The sequence below is a fragment of the Nyctereutes procyonoides genome, unplaced genomic scaffold, assembly GCF_905146905.1.
Source record: "Nyctereutes procyonoides isolate TBG_1078 unplaced genomic scaffold, NYPRO_anot_genome, whole genome shotgun sequence".
In the NCBI taxonomy this organism is placed as follows: domain Eukaryota; kingdom Metazoa; phylum Chordata; class Mammalia; order Carnivora; family Canidae; genus Nyctereutes; species Nyctereutes procyonoides.
The window spans coordinates 21,513,892-21,532,797 of NW_026575044.1; the positions used below are offsets into that span (position 1 = coordinate 21,513,892).

Genomic DNA, 18,906 nt, shown 5'->3' on the forward strand with positions numbered 1-18,906 from the left:
AACCTGCCTGTTTTCTCATTCTACTGAATTGCTACTAATCCATTATCAATGACAGTTTATAAAGCACATTGTTTTCCTTCTGCTTTCAGTAAGATAGAGCACCTCTGACATTTCTCTAGTTATCATTTCATATCATTCCATCCGCCTCGTCACTGAGATGCCATGGTTCCATCTAGTTTTTGGTAGGCTTTGACTACTTTAAATTAAAAATCCCAGATATTAAAGTGGACTCTCATCTCATCTCTCTGAAAGTGCTTCTGTATCACCAGACAAATCAAAGAGCACTGATCTTCTCATTATTCTTCTAGCATTATTCTTTTAGCATTTCTGGTCAGTAAAACTGAGTCACTCTGCCACCTAAAGGATAGTGTGGCTATTTGTAAAACGTACAGCATAGTTTGTGACACATGGTACAGACTGAGTTAACAATGAAGGACTAATGAGTCACTGCAAAGATGAAATCTGATTAACAGAGTACAGCCATTCTCCTAGAACCAGCAGCATCGACATCACCCAGGAACATGGCCTCATCTCAGATACGAAGCAGAAGTTCTGGAGGTTCTCATATAGATACCAAAGGTTCTCATTTAATAAACATACAGAATGTCTATGTTCTAACCACTGTATAAGTAGCCGAGGTTACAAAGACAAGACAGAGCCCACATGCATAGGCAACTTATTATGTATCGGTTATATTTTCACTGGGAAAAGGTGAAAGAAGGTATGTCTCCTCCTATGTGGTAGGGGTTTCTGCAAAGTTAAGCTAGGTCAAATGATCCTGTCATTTTTTACTAACCATCACAACAAACATTATTTTTTTTCCCTGATGATATATGATGTTAAGTCCTAGGTAAACTAGGATGAAGAAAGCGGAGATAGAATGGTATTGGAGAAAGAAGAAGGGATAGAGAAAAATCAACTGTCTTATAGCAGGATAACTGATGAGGTGCTAAAAAGAGACAAAATTATATGTAACATTTATTCTTCCATCATTTAACAAACTTCTCAGAGCTCCTGAAGAGCCACCAAAACTAAGGCTGATAATGTTGCTACAGAATAAAAATGAATGGATTAGTATCACTTTAAATCAGCTAAATGCTTCATTCTTTGATAAAGAAGAAGGAAATGAGCTTGGGAGAAGGAAAAGAACTTAATATCGTGATTATAATCCTTCAAGACTGGCTTCAGGGAGATGTGAATGGTTACGAAGCTGCTTAATCTTTTCTCTCTCCCAGCACTGGCAAAGCACACAGAGCATATTTTATTAAAATGATTTTAACCGACTGATTTTGAAACCTCCATGTTCACCTAATCTTATATAATGCCAGCTTCCTATTTGGTGGGATTTAGTAATCATATAATTAGTGGGACAGCAAGAAATTCTTTTTTCTTTTGCTATCAGACTGTTCATCAAAATAAACATTAAATGTGCATTAAGAAATACTGTTCCCTGTGTCATTCTGGAAAAGAGTGATGCTAAAGAATGTATACATTTAAACAACTCTTCTTGTTCTACAAAATGAAATTATCAAAATTCTTTACATCAAGCAAATTAACTTACCTTCGAAGGTGAAGAAAAGCCGTGTAACACTGTTTGCGGAACTCTTGGTACTGCTCACTCTGGGTGCCCCCCATTCCTTCTACCATTTCTTTATTCAGCTTCATTGGAGGAGGAAGAGGCTTTGGATCGCGACCCAAAATATATCCGAAGTCTATGTGGAAAAGTTTGCCTGGATGTTGATAAGAAACTCATTTGTTTCCAGAATTATCTTTAAAAACTAAGACGGGGATAGGTCATATAATTGGCATAAGCAGTCTCTCTTCATAAAAAATAGTAATTCATGATGAAGTCTATTAAATTGTTTAATCATCTAACTCAGGCTTGGAAGTGATCTTCAGAGTATACTACAGTTCATTTTAACTTACATTTATTCAGATGAAACTGCAGTTAAAATAATCTCAGAGTAATATTAATTTATATTCCACTTTCAGATCTTCAGAATCAAAGACAGCTGGAGGCTAGATAACTTTTTAAGGTATTAGCAGAAATTAGTATCTTATAGCAAATTTCTCATGCTAAAAGTTTACACAAATTCCATTCAAAAGCAGAAGATCTTATCTTTTAAGTATTCCTGAGATGAATCCTTTAACTTATCACTATTCCCCTTGCCAAAACAAAATCCCCCAAATTTCAAATTACATTCTTAGCTTCATCTGAACCATTTTCAACTAATCCATTTTACTCAATAGCTTCAGAGTAGGAAGTCACAATATTTATGTCTGCCGAGAGCTGAAGACAGCTGCAGTGCTATGACAACAAACCCTAGGACAGTTACCTAAACTCACAGACAAGATAGGTAAGAATGTGACTGATCATTCACTTTAGAGAATGATCCACCATTGAATTCATAAAGCATCTTCTGACTTACAAGTAGTATAAAAAAGTCATACATTCTAACAAAAAAAGTAACCCCCAGGATCCCACAACCCAAGTTCCCCCCAAAGAAGACATTTATGCTCATTTTATGTACTGCTGTATCCCCAGCCTCAGAATAGTTTCTGGCAGTCAGTAAGCACTCACTATTAAATGAAGAAATTAATTCATTTAAAAAGCTATCCAAAAATCTCCCTAGTGCAATCTGCCCACTCCTGTTTGTCTTATAATACATGACCTGTTTTATGTGAAAACCTATCCTTCACCATTGTATTTGGGAAGCTTAGGTACCCCAACCCATCATCCCCTTCAAGGCCAGCAGCCAAAAACTTTCCTTCTTCAAGTACATGTATTGACTTTGGATATACTTTTGCCATCTTGTAAAATATTTTTATACATCAATTCTATCCACTAACACATTAACTAAAACCTCTACTCTTTCTCCGAGCATTATTACTGTTACTTGTAAATGTTATCCTCCAACATTTAGTCACTGTTGGAAATATAAAACAATGATGGGCACAGAACTGACTCTAGGTGTGGCCCTGGAGTCCAAAGTGAACAGTAACGTATGGTGAGCCCTCTGAGTCAGCGGTGTAACTGCTCGAGTACAACTGACACCTTGTTTCACTTGATCAGGTATCAGGACAGTCTAAATGTCTACTGTTACGGCAATTATTTCCAACTAAGCTATAGAGGAGTGTGTCAAGCAAAATAACTAAAAAACTTCATTTAAGTCAAGAATAGTTACATCCATAGCCTTGTCCCATTTTAGAAGCTATGTCCCTAAGAGGAAAAAATCATTTTAGTCTGAATGCAAAACCAAATCAAGCTATTTAATATCTAATGACCAGATCTCTTAAAGATACTTATAAATGTTTAACTTCAATACTTCAATCACCATTTTTTAAAAAATTTAAAATGCTGAACTCTGTTCAAAAATAAATATTAATAACTACCATTTTAAAGATGTTTAAAATATACTGAACTGGTATTTATGTCTCTTATATCTGAGACCACAACTGCCAGGAATTAAAGGGATAAGCAGTCTTATTATTTGCCACTCCTCCCAGGCATTGTTCTTACAATGAAAAACTAAATAATACAGTAAGTTGGAAATCCTATACAACTGTGAAAATGAGAAAGAACTTCAGATTGTCAAGGCCAGATAATTTTAAAAGTCCAAATTTAAGGAAAATTTAAGGCAATAATGATACTAAATTTAAGTAAAATTCAAAGTAGATACTGATACTATTTTCAAACAACAGCAAAGAAAACTAAACTGAAAATCGTCTGGAGTAGACAGTGGACATTGTACTACATCTATGATATGAAGTTCATATGTAAAGAGAAACAACAGCTTACACATAAATGAGTATCCAAAGGTTTAAACACTATCATCATCTGGTTATAGAATAAGTGGCCATTATCAATGTAACCACTCTACTGAAAACCAGTTTTCCATTTATCCACATCATCTCGTCTTTTTTTTTTTTTTAAGCTTATACCAGGATTAAAATGTTCTGTTCAAATTGGAGAACTGATGGAAGTCTCTAAAGAACTTTTTAAACGAATGTGTATATCAAGTATAGTAAGTGACAGCTGGGGGAGGTGAGGGAGAAAGAATTATAATTAGATATAGAGAGCAAGGAACCAGAAGAGAATTGAAAAAGGGCTTTGTCAACCCCCAACCTCAAACCCTCCTCCACCCCAGCCTTGCTCTCAAAATAAAAAGTAACAGCTTAGTGAAATGGTTCCTTTAGCTCACACCAGGGCGACCTACATCAGCACCCATCTGGTAAAGAGTTACTAGTGAGGCTCCTACCCCACCTATTCATATCAAAACACTTCAGCCAAGTGTGTAATGAAACTATTTCTTCATTTAGCTTTCTCCCCCAGGTTAAACTCTTCCTGAACCATAAGTCTTATAATCAAGAATCTTGCTTTATTTTTGTATAGTACTGAAACCTAGGATAAGGCCTAGCATTCAGAAGCACTTAGTTGGACTATTTTGCACTATTCTGATAACCACTGTTATCTCAAATTCACATTTACAGCTTAGACTTTAAAAACATTAATACAAGAAATTTCCTTCTAGAAAACAGTTCTTATGGGAAGTTGTTTTGTTTTAAAATTTTTGTATGTTCATTTCCATGAAGATCTATAATAAAGTTACCAGATGCTGAGTCTGGATCACCTAGATCCTTATTACTTAGTACTACCTTGTGATTTCAGTGTTTTGGACTGGGTTAGTATTAAACAACAAGGCTACTTCAATTACTTCAGGCTAACACTAACAGAAGCACAATTGGTTATACCTTGAAATTACATGACAACATCCTGAACAAATGAAGGTTATAAAGTAGTTCAAGTAGAGAAAAGTAGTTTAAGAATATTCACATGGGATATATTTATTAACAGCACTCAACTCATACTATACTATCTATACCATACTCATACTACAAATGACAATTTCGTGTCAATATTACTTCATCTGTCACGTTAATGTTGTTGGATTACATTTTGCTAATCTGTAACATGATTTAATTCATAAACCTGTTTTTACTTTATAGTTATAGAAGAGTAGATGCATAAGAAGTCAACATCAGGTTTTATATTATACATACTTAAGATTATAAAATGTAACGTCAATACAATGGATCTCACTTCTATTTAAAACAATTCTGTGTATTACTCATGATTGAAAAGCACCATTTCAGAATTCCAAAATGGGCTTCACAGGTCCCTAGCCACAATAAAATTGATTTGGGGGGGAAATCCATAGACTTCACCAAATTCCCCAGGGAAAGTCCATGATTCCAAAAAAGATGAGAAACAATTTTTAGAATAAGGAGTTTGATAACTGTAGTACTTACAAGGGAAGCATTGTCTCCTAATTCTTTAAAAGTTCAAGGGAGTATGCAATCATTGAATTTTCCATGAGTTGGTAAAAAGTCCCTAATCAAATTCTGTTAAGGATTTCACTGACTTCAACAAAACAAGTATTCTCTGTTCAGCTAAGTTAAGCACTTCATTTTGTGCTTTACTCTCACTCTAAGGTCCCACTTGTTAGACGAATACCATTCTACTCTTCAAGAGGAAAAGAGATGAGAAGCTTACAATATTATAGGTAGAGGTAAACTTTCCTTGGTTTTGTTTAATTCTTTAAATAATTTTTTGTTTTGGGGCAACTGAGTGGCTCAGTCAGTTAAGCATCTGACTCTTGGTTTTGGCTCAGGCCATGATCTCAGGGTCATGGGATCCAGCTCCATGTTGGGCTTTGTGCTCAGTGGGAAGTCTGCTTGACAGTTCTCTCCCCCTGTCCCTCCCCCAACTTGTACAAGCCCTCTCTCTGTGAAATAAATGAATCTTCAAAACAAAATGTTTTGTTTCATTACCAATATATGTTTCTAATGATACACAGCACTTGAGCAGATAACCTATCTGACCAATCTTTGATTCAAAACTGATTTTTAAAAATAAATCATACTATTCTACTATCAAACTGTATCAGCCATCATACATGGCTTACTTAATGGGCTCCATCCTTCAATAGGAAACTTAGCTCCACTTTTCTCCATTTCACTACCCCCATTACTGGAATTCCAATGTCAGCTCTGCATCATTGCTTGCAAATGGGGAGTATATTTCTATCCTTCTTGTAAGAAAACTCTCAAAGAACAGGATTACTGCTTAATTCTAAGGTATAAAAGATTCAGTATCTAACAATGAAACCATTATTATGTTTTGCAAGTTCAAAGAGTCATGTATTCTGAAAAGAGGCTATTAATGTTTTAAGAAAATTCATCCGCGTTGATACCAAAGGGAATGGTTCTTTAAAAGTTAATGTCTAAAATGAAACTTGTAATGATTTAAAACATGCACTTCATGAAATAAAAAAATGCTTAATCAAGATATTCAGGAGGTATGGGCTTATTCAAATCTATTAACAAATCTATTAACAGTCAAGAGTTAAAGTGTACATAAAACAAACTGAATGCTGATTGTAATTGCCTTTTGCCCCTAACTTGCAATACAAAGGGAATAAGAGGTGCTAATTAAATTTTCTTGTCATTGTAAGTGACATTAACTTATTTCTATGATTGTAGTCCAGTGTAGTTCTTGGGTTAAAGAGAATAGATTCTACTGAAGTAAACAGTATTTCATAGTAGAGGTTATTTTTTTTTAATTTCCCTTTTGTCTATCCAATAATTATATATGACCAATCTCAAAGCTGTACTTACTCCATTTTTTTACACCTAAGCTTAATTCTTCTCTTTGACTCTCTTTTCTCCATAGTACACTCTATTTTTTGGAAAATCCCACACAATCCAAAATTCAAATATTCTTCCCTGCCACTCTATCGTTAAGTTTCCCACTCTTCAGTTTCTTTGCAAACAACCTGACATTTTACTATTTTTCCACAAAATGCCTGTGTTATGTAAATGTTGTATTTTTCTTATGTTTTCTTATGTGAATATTGAAGTTGTCCTACCATGAAACCTAGAAACAGAGAAGATGGGGAACAACTACTTATTGATACAAAGGAACCTCTATTTTTGGAATTAAAAATACTCCCTAAGATACACTCCCAATGCTCCCAATACTTATTAGCTAGTTAAGCCTTAGAATATACTTGGTTAAAGCTATTTTCACTTATAGCTAAAAGCACAGTAATAAAATGTTTTTCAGTAATAATTTTTGAGTAATGAAGAACAGTAAGACATAGCTAATTATAGACTAGTATAGACATTCCAATTATCTGCTAAATATTTCATATAATTTTTTTCACATTCAACTGTTAAGATCTTAGGTTTCTTAAGAATAGGCACAAAAGAAAGCTAACTAATGAAAAGGAGGCAAACCACATTTTAGTATATGCGATTCTATGGTCCATTTCTATTCTAGAAAAACACATTTTTAAATCTTCTATGTTTTCATTTTTCCTACAATCATTAAAGCCAATGTAGGTTTTATTCCTTTAAGTATTCTTTTCTTCTGGAGAACTATTTTAATGTCTAAAGCAGAACAGAAACCCTTTGAAGATAAACAACAACAACAAAAAATGGCCTTTGATAATGAATTCTAAAACTTTTTGTCTCAGGGACCTTTTATACTCTTAAAAATCAGTAAAGATCCAAAATAAGCCTTAGTTGGGCTACCTCTATTGATATTTACTGCATTTAAAATGAAAACTGAGACCTTTTAGAGATATGAATCTAATAAATCAACAAAATTAAAACATTTTTTTTCCTGATTAATAACTATTTTCTAATACAAAAAAAAAAAAAAAAAGAACTGGTGAGATGAGTGGTACTCCTTAGATTTTTCAAATCTCTTTAATGTCTGGCTTAATAGGAGACAGCTGGATTCTCATATTTGCTTCTATTTATTATGATATATTGTTTTAAGTAAGAGAATCTAGCCTCCAAATAGATAAGGACTTTTTAGAAGGAAGGACAATTTTAATAATCTTTTCAAGTAATTATGGGTAGTTTTCTTTGCTACAGAAATAAATTCTCAAACCCTATCATATGTACTGAATCAGAAATTGAGCCTGAGGCCCAGCCATCTGTATTAACTTGCTCTCTAGATGATACTTATATAAGCCAAAGCTTGAGGACTTCTCATAGACTTTTTTACTGACTAACAGAACTCTCAACTGCAGTTAGGTCACTGTTGGCGGGGGGCGGGGGGGGGGGAAGGGGGATGGACACTGGCAAAGTGAATCATCTCAATGAATTAAAACTCATATTCAATACTAATAGTTACAGTTTCCCTGTGTTGTACAACCTCATTACTTTAAAATTTGACACATTTTTTGTTCAAAGGGTCACTATAAAAATGTAGTAATTTTTTATTAATCTAATTTATGGTTGCTAGTCCATGGTGGAACTTGAATGCTTTAAAGTATATCAAAATCTAATTCCTTCCAAAATTATTTATTGCAAAAGAAAACAAATACAGTGTCTACTCAGCTTTAAGAAATAGATCATAGATCACCTGATAAGAAAACTTAAAAAAAAAAAATAGTATCCAATCTAGTTTTACTACAATGACTGAATTAAGCTTTGCCATGTAAAAGGTGATACAAAAGGACGTAAACTGATTTGTCTCTACAATGTGACCTTAAACTAATCCAACCAACCTATATATTACTTGCAAAGGCACTGTTTATTTCAGCTTCTGAGTATTTTTACCAGAATGTGTGCTTTTTTCCCCACTTGTCTGAAACTCATAGAAACCCAATACATTCTTCATGACTCAAACTAAGTTACTTTCCCCATGAAGTAAGTAATTTCCAGCTCCTTAGGCACAAAGAGTAGATAGCACTTTATCATTTTTTTATTACTTCTAATGAAAATAAATAATGTTTTTTTAAAACAAACTTAAAAAAAAAAAAAAGAAAACCAGAACCCTTTATAGAAACTATTAACATTTTCTTTATGGTATAGGTTTCAGTAAACTTAAGAAGACTGACTTCCTGATACTGAATATTCAAGAAACTTTCAAAAGCTCAGATTTTAAATAATGTCTAAAAAGAAAACTATTCACATGAAGGTAAGTCCTTCTCATTACCTAAGCATCTACAGTAATGATTAATAAAGACTAAAAAAAGTATTTATGGATTAAAAAGGGATGGTCTTATGTGCCTGGTTCTCTTTTGCATACATCAATTGAGAAAAACCAATCAAACTGGCAAATAATACTAACATTCACGGTCTACAGGAAAAATAAATTTAGGTAGGACACATTATTCTAGAAAAGCTAAAGATGGGTGAAAATAACATGAAAAACTTAGTTCATTTATTCCTTTTAAAAGATTTACTGGGTGCCTACTAATTGCATAAAACTTTTTATGCTCCCTTTTCTCAAGTTCCAGGGAATAAATAAACACAGAAAGTTAGTCTATAAGTTATATTTTAGAGTATATTTTACCTACCAAACTAATTAACTTAAATACAGATAGCTTAGGAAGCATCACCATTTGAATAATAAATAAATTCTATTTTAGATTTTTTTTAAAGATTTTATTTATTTATTCATGAGGGACACAGAGAGAGGCAGAGACACAGGCAGAGGGAGAAGCGGGCTCCATGCAGGGACCCCGATATGGGACTCGATCCCAGGGCTCCGGGATCACGCCCTGAGCCAAAGGCAGACGCTCAATGGCTGAGTCACCCGGGCGTCCCTCTATTTTAGATTTTGAACTACTGTGCTTCCCCGAGGAAAAAAGAAACATGTTTCTTTTCAAAATATCAAGTTTACTTTAAAATACAGTAAGAATAAGATGAAATCAATAATCAAATTGTGTCTCTTTTATAAGCTTTCTTATACTGGGGGACCTAGGGGACTCAGTAGGTTAAGCATCCAACACTTGATTTCAGCTCAGGTCATGATCTCAGTGTGATGAGATTAAGCCTTACGTCAGGGTTCCACACTAGGCCTGGAGCCTACTTAAGATTCTGTTTCCCTCTCCCTTTCCCTCTGCCTGACCCCACCTCAAAAATAAATAAATTAATAAATTAATTAATAAACCTTCTTATACTACTAAAATAAAGAGCCACTTGAGACAAAAGGGAATTTCTGAAATGTGTTATTTTTTAGGTCTAAAACCATGATTTCAAAAAAAACCCTACATAAGCCAAAAAAGGAAAGCATTCTTAGTTCCTGGTAGTAAAACAAACCAACCGTAACAGTTAGCCAGCCTTTAAGGAATGTTTACTATATGCTCAGTACATACAAAAACTCTACCATATTATCTCATTCAACCTTCACACTATCACAAGAGAGGTTCTGTTATTATCTGCACAGTCAGAAAAGAGACTGAGTCACAGATATAAACAACTTACCCAAAATTACCCAATGGTGGAGGGGAAACTTAAATCCAAAGATTTTTACTTTAGAGCCTGAATATTAACTCCTATATGAGGCTGTTCCTCAGAATTAAACAAGGAAGTGAATTTCACTTAAAATTAAAGAATGATACAGAAAAGTGCCCAATTATGATAACAATGACTTTCTCAACTTCAAGCTTTCTGACAAAAGGTTCAAACAGTATTTATTATTCTAAAGTGCTATAAGAGATAAAAAGCCACCACTCTTCTAACTACAAAAATAGACAACTCCATATTGTAAGAACCTACCTTAGGACCTACACAGAACTTTTTACTAGAGACACCTAGCTTTTTGTTTTCATGTGTAAATGTTTTTAAGTTACTTATAAACTAATATTAAATGTTCACCCTATTGTAAAATCTGTATATCATAAACAATAGTTTTTCACTTATACTGGTCCTACTTTTTTTTCCTCAAATTTTAAAAAATAGAAACAAAAACAAAAAACTTCCCCTAGAACTGAGATAAAGTCAAATCATGTTCCATTTGAGCCCTGCCACAATCGAATTACACTGGATAAACTTGTAAAAGTTTCCTCAAAAAAATAAAAATAAAAATAAATAAATAAATAGATAGATAAATAAAAACTTCCTCAAAGGACACCAACTCTGAAAAAAAATTGCATGTTTTCCAATCCCATTCTAGAGCTTAAATTTTTAATTTCTTGCCCAGAAAATGCTATATCACTACATTACTAAGTGAAACACCATTCACTCCAAATCTGCTTCAGGAAAACAATGTTATAAGTGACCACATGGCAATACACTGACAAAGGAATTTCCTGACTTTCACATTTATGGTGGATACACTTTGCCCTCTGGTGGACAAGCTGAGGATACTTCCACCAAGCTAAAGTATCTACAAGCTCAATAAATACTGCCAAAAGTTTCTGGGAAATCTGGAATAGAGACTTCTATTTTGCACTTTTTCACACTATTGTTGTATACATTTTACAATTCTTTCTATGCAGCAAAACATTTTCCTTCACACACTCCTCAAATTATCAATCTAATTCTTTTGTGTCCCACCTAAATTTATAGGTAGAAGAATGTGTTGTGGGTAAATCCCCAAGAGATCCTCAATAAAATGAAATTTAGGTATCTTCTTCCTCTCTGTTCCATCTCTCATACCTAGGAACTGGACATACAGGGAATGAGTGGAACTCTGATTACCATTCTAAACCATTTTCATCCCAAAGCAGAGTCATAGACGCTAAATCTACTCAAACTGGCAAAACAGAAGACCAAAGGTATTTTACTTTGAAAAATGGGAGAAATGTTATTTATTATTAAGAAAATTGCTCCACTAAGACTGAGATTGGAATGTTATATAAGACAATCTAAAATTTTAACATGTTATCGTCTGGGTTGAAGGCATAACAGATCCAAAATATACAACGGAAGGGCTTCATGATATTTGAGGCATTTTTAACTACAAATACTGAAGTGTATTTCCTGCAATGAACCTCATTCAAAAATCACTTTAAATATATAACAGTTGTCTATACTATACAAAGTCTAATTACACCATACATAATTAATATAACTTAAAACCTCTTTAAATATACTTTCATTTAAAAATAACTATAAACAAAAAATTAAAAAATAAATCATTATAATTTTTAGAAGTTAAGGAATGCATTATACTTCTGTTTGTCTTCACATAATTGGTGTTTCCTTACATAATCTAATTTCATTCAAACTGAACTTGAAAATTAAAAACATTTCTTAGTAAGACTTAAAATTATAACTGTATGACATAAGTGGATGAAATAACTAAAGAACTAGTTAAGAAAAAATAACTAAAAGGAATGTTTCAAAAGAAAGAGAATATATCTCTCACCTAGCAGTTTGAGATTTTTAAAAAGAATTTTGGAGCACCCTCTAGTGGAAAACTGGTGACAAGACACTTAAAACTTCCTGTTTCTGAAATTTTGTATTTCCATTTCCATTTAGCCTGGACCACAGAAGTATATTAAATAGACTCCACTTTCCAAATCTTATTCTTAAAATATCCCTGTTAACACACACATACACACATACGACAAAGCAATTTTCAAAGTCCAAAAGAAAAAGGTCTGTTACTTATCAATTTCAAAAGGAAAGACAAAATATGTGAAAATCACATTATAAATGTAATGCCACTCTATACAACGAACAATTCCATTGTAATTATAAAATGATTACAACACAAAAACAAATGGAATCACTTTGGTACTTTGATTCTTGTGGTTAAAAATTTAACTGAAGATGAAGAGTTAAGGAAGAATACGGGAAAACTTTTCCCAATTTACATTCTCTCCAAACACACTGTAATGTTTTATAAATATCCTTTGCTAAATTGGCAAATTTGGCAAGAAGCTCCATGACATTCCTTGGTTCTGGTTACCAAAGGGACTGCCTGGCCTTGACACAGACAGACATGTTCCCACATGCAATTTCTACCACAGATAATTTTTCACACTAATTAAAACTGAATATATTAAATTCCAGATGTGAATTATTAGGGTTAAGTATATATTAGTAATTAGACACATATGATGTATTGTTACATTTGGTGTGTTAAATTCTTGGTATCATAACCTGCAAGAATATTAACAAAACAAAAATGTTCTTACCTGAGAGACCATTTTAAGAGTAATTTCAAATCTATTTTCTGTGGAAGGCTAAAGAAATTTGAATTATTTAGCCCAGAGAAGAAAAGACTACACAGAGAGCAGAAATATTTACTCATTCATTAAGTCAACAGTGATTTATGAATCACTTTAGCTAGGTGTTGTTCAAGGCTCTGGAGCATGGGAGCAACCTGGATGGACAAGGCCTGTGCTCTCATGGAACCTGCATCCCGAATGGGAGGAGGTGATGATGATTAGAAGTCAACAAGCTTCACAGGGACCTAGATTTGTATCTGTTCTGTTCTTTTTAGTATTCCCTAAACCTAGAACAATACCTGACACATAGTAGGTGCTCAATAAATATTTGTTAAATTTTAAATTATTTGAAAGAGAGAGCTTTGGCTAGTAAAGAAAACAAAATAACAGAGTAATGGAGAAGGGTGGTATGGCAAGCATACCATTTCAGACCAGAGTTAGAAAAGATTATTCTAAGGATATGTCACTTGAATTGAGATTGAATAACAAAGTTGGACATGCAACGATCTGAGATAAGAGCTTTCCAGAGAGAAAAACAAGGACATTTGCCTGAGGCAAGAGTGGTCGGACATTCACACATTCAAACTGGTCAGTGTGGGCAAGCCATAACTTTATCACAGTAAAGAGTTTGGATTTTATTCAAATAGTTGGGCAAAAGATGTTGATGGCTTCAAATGGGGTCAAAGCAGTGGAAATGAAGAGAGTTGAGTAACTTCAGAATCCATTTTGGAAAAGAGTAGACCAGATTCTGCTCATAGATTTGATATGTGAGATGACACCAAAAGTAGAATTAAAAATGACTCCTTGGTGGGGGTCCCTGGGTGGCTCAGTGATTTAGTGCCTGCCTTTGGCCCAGGGCGTGATCCTGGAGTCCCGGGATTGAGTCCAACATCAGGCTCCCTGCATGGAGCCTGCTTCTCCCTCGGCCTGTCTCTGTCTCTCTCTCTCTCATGAATAAATAAAATCTTAAAAAAAAAAAAAAAAAAAAAAAGACTCCTGAGCCTGGGGCTTGAACAACTGGATGGATGATGCTGAAATTTACTGAGATGGAAAAAATGAAGTGAGCAGCAGGTATTATTACACAGGTAGTGGAAGAAGGGAACAATTTTTATAACTGGCCACATAATTGGGATATCAAGTAAGTGGTAAGAAATGGACTGAAGTACACAGAGCTGTAAGTTTGGAAGTTGTTTGCTTAGAGATAGGGGCTCAACAGTTAACAGGAAGAGGGGGATGGGAACGATTATTCCACGAAACTCCAAGGGGAAAAACAAATAAAGACGGGGTGATGTGAGTTAAGCACAGTTTGGTAAGAGAAAGAACATTCTAATGCTCTAGCTGTACAATAAGAGACTCGACTCCTTGCATACATTATGGGCTTTACATGAAAGGAGGCATTTTCAGAAGTAAGGGCCAGATGACCATCTGTAGTTACTACTAAAGTGATTCTTGTAAGGGATGGGAGTATCCTTCAAAGGTACTATATAAAGGGACTTTTAAGACCTATACAATTTATCTTCACTTATGCAACTTGTTTTGTTACTAAGCAGATTCCACAGTAAACATCACTGGCATATAAAATGTATATACCTGCTAATAGCCATTATTTGTTACCTGTTTTTGTTAGCAAAAGGTTATCCAGGTGTCTGTCTCCAACTCCAAGTATGTATGTAATCACACAATATCCAGCTGCAAATAACAGTTCAGAAAAAGTAGTGAAAAACACATGCAAACCATATACAAATGAATATAAAAGAAGTCTGTGTTACTTTAATTTCAATTTGATTACTTTTTGGTTTCTCACTTAAATTCTCAAATGTGTTATCTTCTTTGAGTCAATGAAGAGTTTACCACTTAAAATTCAATAAAAATTGCTATTTGCATGAGAAATAATATCCTGTAAAATTTTGTCAAATTATAAAAATCACTTATATCAAAAGTTAATTCAGGCTTCAGAAACCTTAACTATAACATGATTCTCCCACTTCTCATTTCAAATTGGACACTTGTTACAGATGACAGCAAAAAAAAAAAAAAAAGTATCTACAAAAATACACATAATGAAGCAAACTATGCCACAACCCTATTATCTGTAACAAAAGTAAATGCAGGGTTTAAAAGAAAAATCTTTAGATAGAGAAACAATCATGATGTACCAGCAGACAGAAAAACAACTGAATTCACGCTGAGTGGTAATAGCACTTAAGAAGTTCACAGCACAATCTTCTAAAGTATTAAGAAAAATTACATGAGCAGGGCTAGGGGCAGAGTCACTGGCTCTAGTTTTATTCTTTTATCTTTCTCTCCTAAAAAGTCTAGAAACCTGCCATGTGTTAAAAATGATCAAACAAAATTTAGCAAATGACACCTTTTTGAAGAGTACTTTTTTTACATTCTATTGCTCCTGTTAGTAACCTGACAAGAAATAATTTGCAAACTTACAATGACTACATCAGTATTTACAAAAACATGTTTATTTCAGTTAGGATACAGACAAAAGACTGAACCACCTATTAATGACTACATTAATTTCACTGGGTTAATCTTTTATTAATCAATCACAGTAACAACTTACTGAAGGTTACTTAGCTTGGCACATTACATTCATCATCTCTAACCTTTGTAATAATGCTAGTTAAGTATTATAACTACCATTCAAATGAAAACACCTCAGGCTCCATAAGTTAACAAGATTGTCCAAGGTCACTGAACTTGGATGTGAAATTAACTATGATCCTAAAGTCCTTGTTCATGCCACTTCTGTACTGTATATAGGCCCTGTTCCCCAAAGTGGCTATTTAGATAGGAGTAACACTCAACAAAATATTTAAGCTCAAATATATTTGTTTAGAAGAACTAATCATATTCTAATTGTAGATAAAATTCTATATTGTATATATTTCAAAATATATCCATATATACAGATTATAGGAAAGCATATTATCATTCCAAAAAATGCTTCTACTAACAATTTCACTTAACTGTAACAAATGTTACTCTCAAAATACCTGTAGTGTGACAGGAACTTGTCATTTACCTATACACTGTCCTATCTGCTTCCTTAAAACAAAACCAGGATGTGGGGAGTGAGACTGCCTAGGAAAGAGAAGGTGCTTCCCAGCCTTGACTGCACTTAGGCTTGGCCAGGGAACTGTAGGCAAATGTAGTTTTGTAATCATTTTGAAAGATGGGACAGACTGAGCGGGGGAGTGAGCCCTTTAGGTTTTTTTCCCCCAGGCTGGCTAGACTGCAAACATGAGGACTGCAAATCTGAGGACTCCATTGGCAACAGTCATTAATGACCACAGGGAAAAGGCCAAGAGAATCACAAAGATCTTGGCTGGCTCTAACACCTGTAAGCATTTGAAATGACTGCAGTGGCATTGACACTGAGGAACTAGAGGTCATTGAAATAAATGATGAGCAAATACAGCTTGATGACCAAAACTGGGTATGTTCAATGGTCACTTCAATTGATGTTTTTTGAAGTCAAGCGAGATAGCATATGATCCTCTCTCTTTCACATTTATATAAATGGTAGAGGTGTGAATTCAGGGTTAATCCTCAGAAGTTTTTAGGACACAGATAATAGATTTAGAACAGTCTGAGATGGCATAGAGTAGATCAGGGGATTTTTAGAGGAACCAAAGCTATTTGACTTCAGCAGAAATACTATACCTGTCAAAAGGATTCTGTCCATTAGTATTCTGACCCCATGTGAAATGTAGAATATCATCAAATTGGTTTTATAATGCAACTTTGATTTAAAGTAAAATACAGAGAAATATTAGACAACGACTTTCCCTTTACTTAGTAAAGATACGCGTGTAAGAATAATTAGTGTCCTCACATTTACTTGCATGATATAGACTTGACACCTTGCATAATCTGGAAAAAATGTCACCATAACTATTATCACTTTCTTCTTACACTCTACCCAAAACTTAAAAACTTTACTTTCTAAAACAAAAGTTACACATACATCTATATGATAATGTCCGACAATCAGATTCTAGGGCAAAGTGGCTAGCAGCTTATTAATCACTAACTCCTCTAATGAAAAATTCAATTGGCTTTCAACCTTCAATATAATGCTACCAAACTCACTGAAATACAAGTGATTTTGTAACACAGCCTATTATAGACGGAAACAAAGGGCTATTCAAAGTAAGATGAAGAGAAGGCCTGCCATCAAATCAATTATCAGGGATGGAATAAATGTGTAATATTGGGGAAAAAGAGAGGAACAAGATCCAATTTGAATTTAAGTGTCCAAGAGGTATAATTTAAATGGCTATTTTTTTACATGAAAAATCCAGTCACATTTTCATTAGGTCTTGGAAAAAAATGGAACATTATATAGAAAGTGATTTTATTAAAATTTTCAAATTGTAGTCAATATTCATAAATGATTTATGTGTATACATATTTCAACTAGAAAAAGTTAGCATTCCTTTATTAAATAGACTTACAATGTAAAAAAGTTTACAGTAACTAAAAGTTCAGTGAAAGACACAAAATAATTAATTGTTGGAGGGCATTTGAAATATTTCATGTAACAAGATATTGTGAACTAGGATAAAGATAAAAGTCACACACATCCTTTAACACCCTTTTTTATTCAAGGTGGGAACTAAAGTCCCTCCCTTTGGATCCAGGCAGGCTGTGACTGCTTTGACCAAAAGAGTATGATAGAAATGACAAATGAACAGCTTTCCAGTCCAGGCCTTCAGAAACCAATAATTTCTATTTCCGTCTCTTAGAATACTGGAACCCAGCTTTGAGAAGCCCAAGCCACAGAAAGGCCATATACAGGACACCTGATTGACAAGCTTTGTTATAAAAGACAGTATGAGGTGTCATGTGAGCGATCTTAGATGTCCATCTTTAGATGATATATAATTTTTTCAGAATGTAGAAAACAGTTGAAGGTCTGAAAAAACACGAAAGGAGAGAAAGGGTAAAAGGAAAGAAGAAAAGAATGAAAATAAGGAAGGGAGGAGAGAAAGACAAGAAAAATGCAGAGTGTGAGAGCAAGAGGAAGTAAAAGAAAGTACATTTTCTCCGGAATGTTTCAATCAATTTTTTTTTAGTTCTTAAATCTACACTGTATGTGGTCATTTTTATGGATAAACATAGTTACATGTAATACATGTTATATTCTTTCAGTAAAAAATAAGGTAAAAACTCTAAAGGATTTTAATATACACATACATATTTTATTTTCATAATTTTAAAGTTCTTAGGAATATTACATTTTCTTTACACTTTCAGCAAAAACTGCATCATCAAGTATAAATTTGGTAAGAAACTATGTTGTCTAAAATAATCTGGAATACAACCTCACAGGAACATTGTGAAAAATTTTTTAATGTCATGTATAAGAAGCAGTTTATAAGACATAAATGATATGAAAGTTTAAATACAATTGTTCTATGTCTATAAAGCCCCTTATTTGCTTCTCCCTAACTTAAGTAATACTTACAAATGGGAACAGAAGCATAAAATTTACATAAATAAGAATAACTTATTACATACTATATCCCATCCAGGGCTCAATTCTAGTGTTAACTCCTTTATTAACCCTCCCTTAAACAATATAGTTATTAAAAAACAAAGCAAAAACAAAAAACAAAAATAGAACCTCTTAAAATTTAAAAATAATCCTCTAGAATACAAACTTCATGAGGATAGGTAGGCATTAAGTAGTCAAAACATATGAATTCCTATGGCATTCTACCACTTACTTATTTCCAAGAAGGGATCATAAAATAAAATACCATAAGAGGCATCCTCCTAACACAGTTCTTAAGATTTATCTAAAGCATAATTATTGACAGACTTTTCCCAGAGTCTACTTAATTGTACTTACTCAAACATAGGGAAAATCCAGGGGAAAATTAACAGCTTCCAAGAAGAGATA

The 18,906-nt window shown here is 33.7% G+C and overlaps 1 protein-coding gene across 1 annotated transcript in view; it reads right to left on the reverse strand.

Moving 5' to 3' along the window:
- The window catches only part of PIK3C3 (phosphatidylinositol 3-kinase catalytic subunit type 3), a 136,135-nt gene that overhangs the window by 20,733 nt on the left and 96,496 nt on the right, over positions 1 to 18,906 (reverse strand). Inside the window, exons 21-22 of the mRNA XM_055323835.1 lie at positions 14,598 to 14,672; positions 1,562 to 1,730 (exon numbers count right to left, since the gene is read on the reverse strand). Of these exons, the coding sequence (XP_055179810.1) occupies positions 1,562 to 1,730; positions 14,598 to 14,672 (244 nt within the window). The remainder of the gene's footprint in view (positions 1 to 1,561; positions 1,731 to 14,597; positions 14,673 to 18,906) is intronic.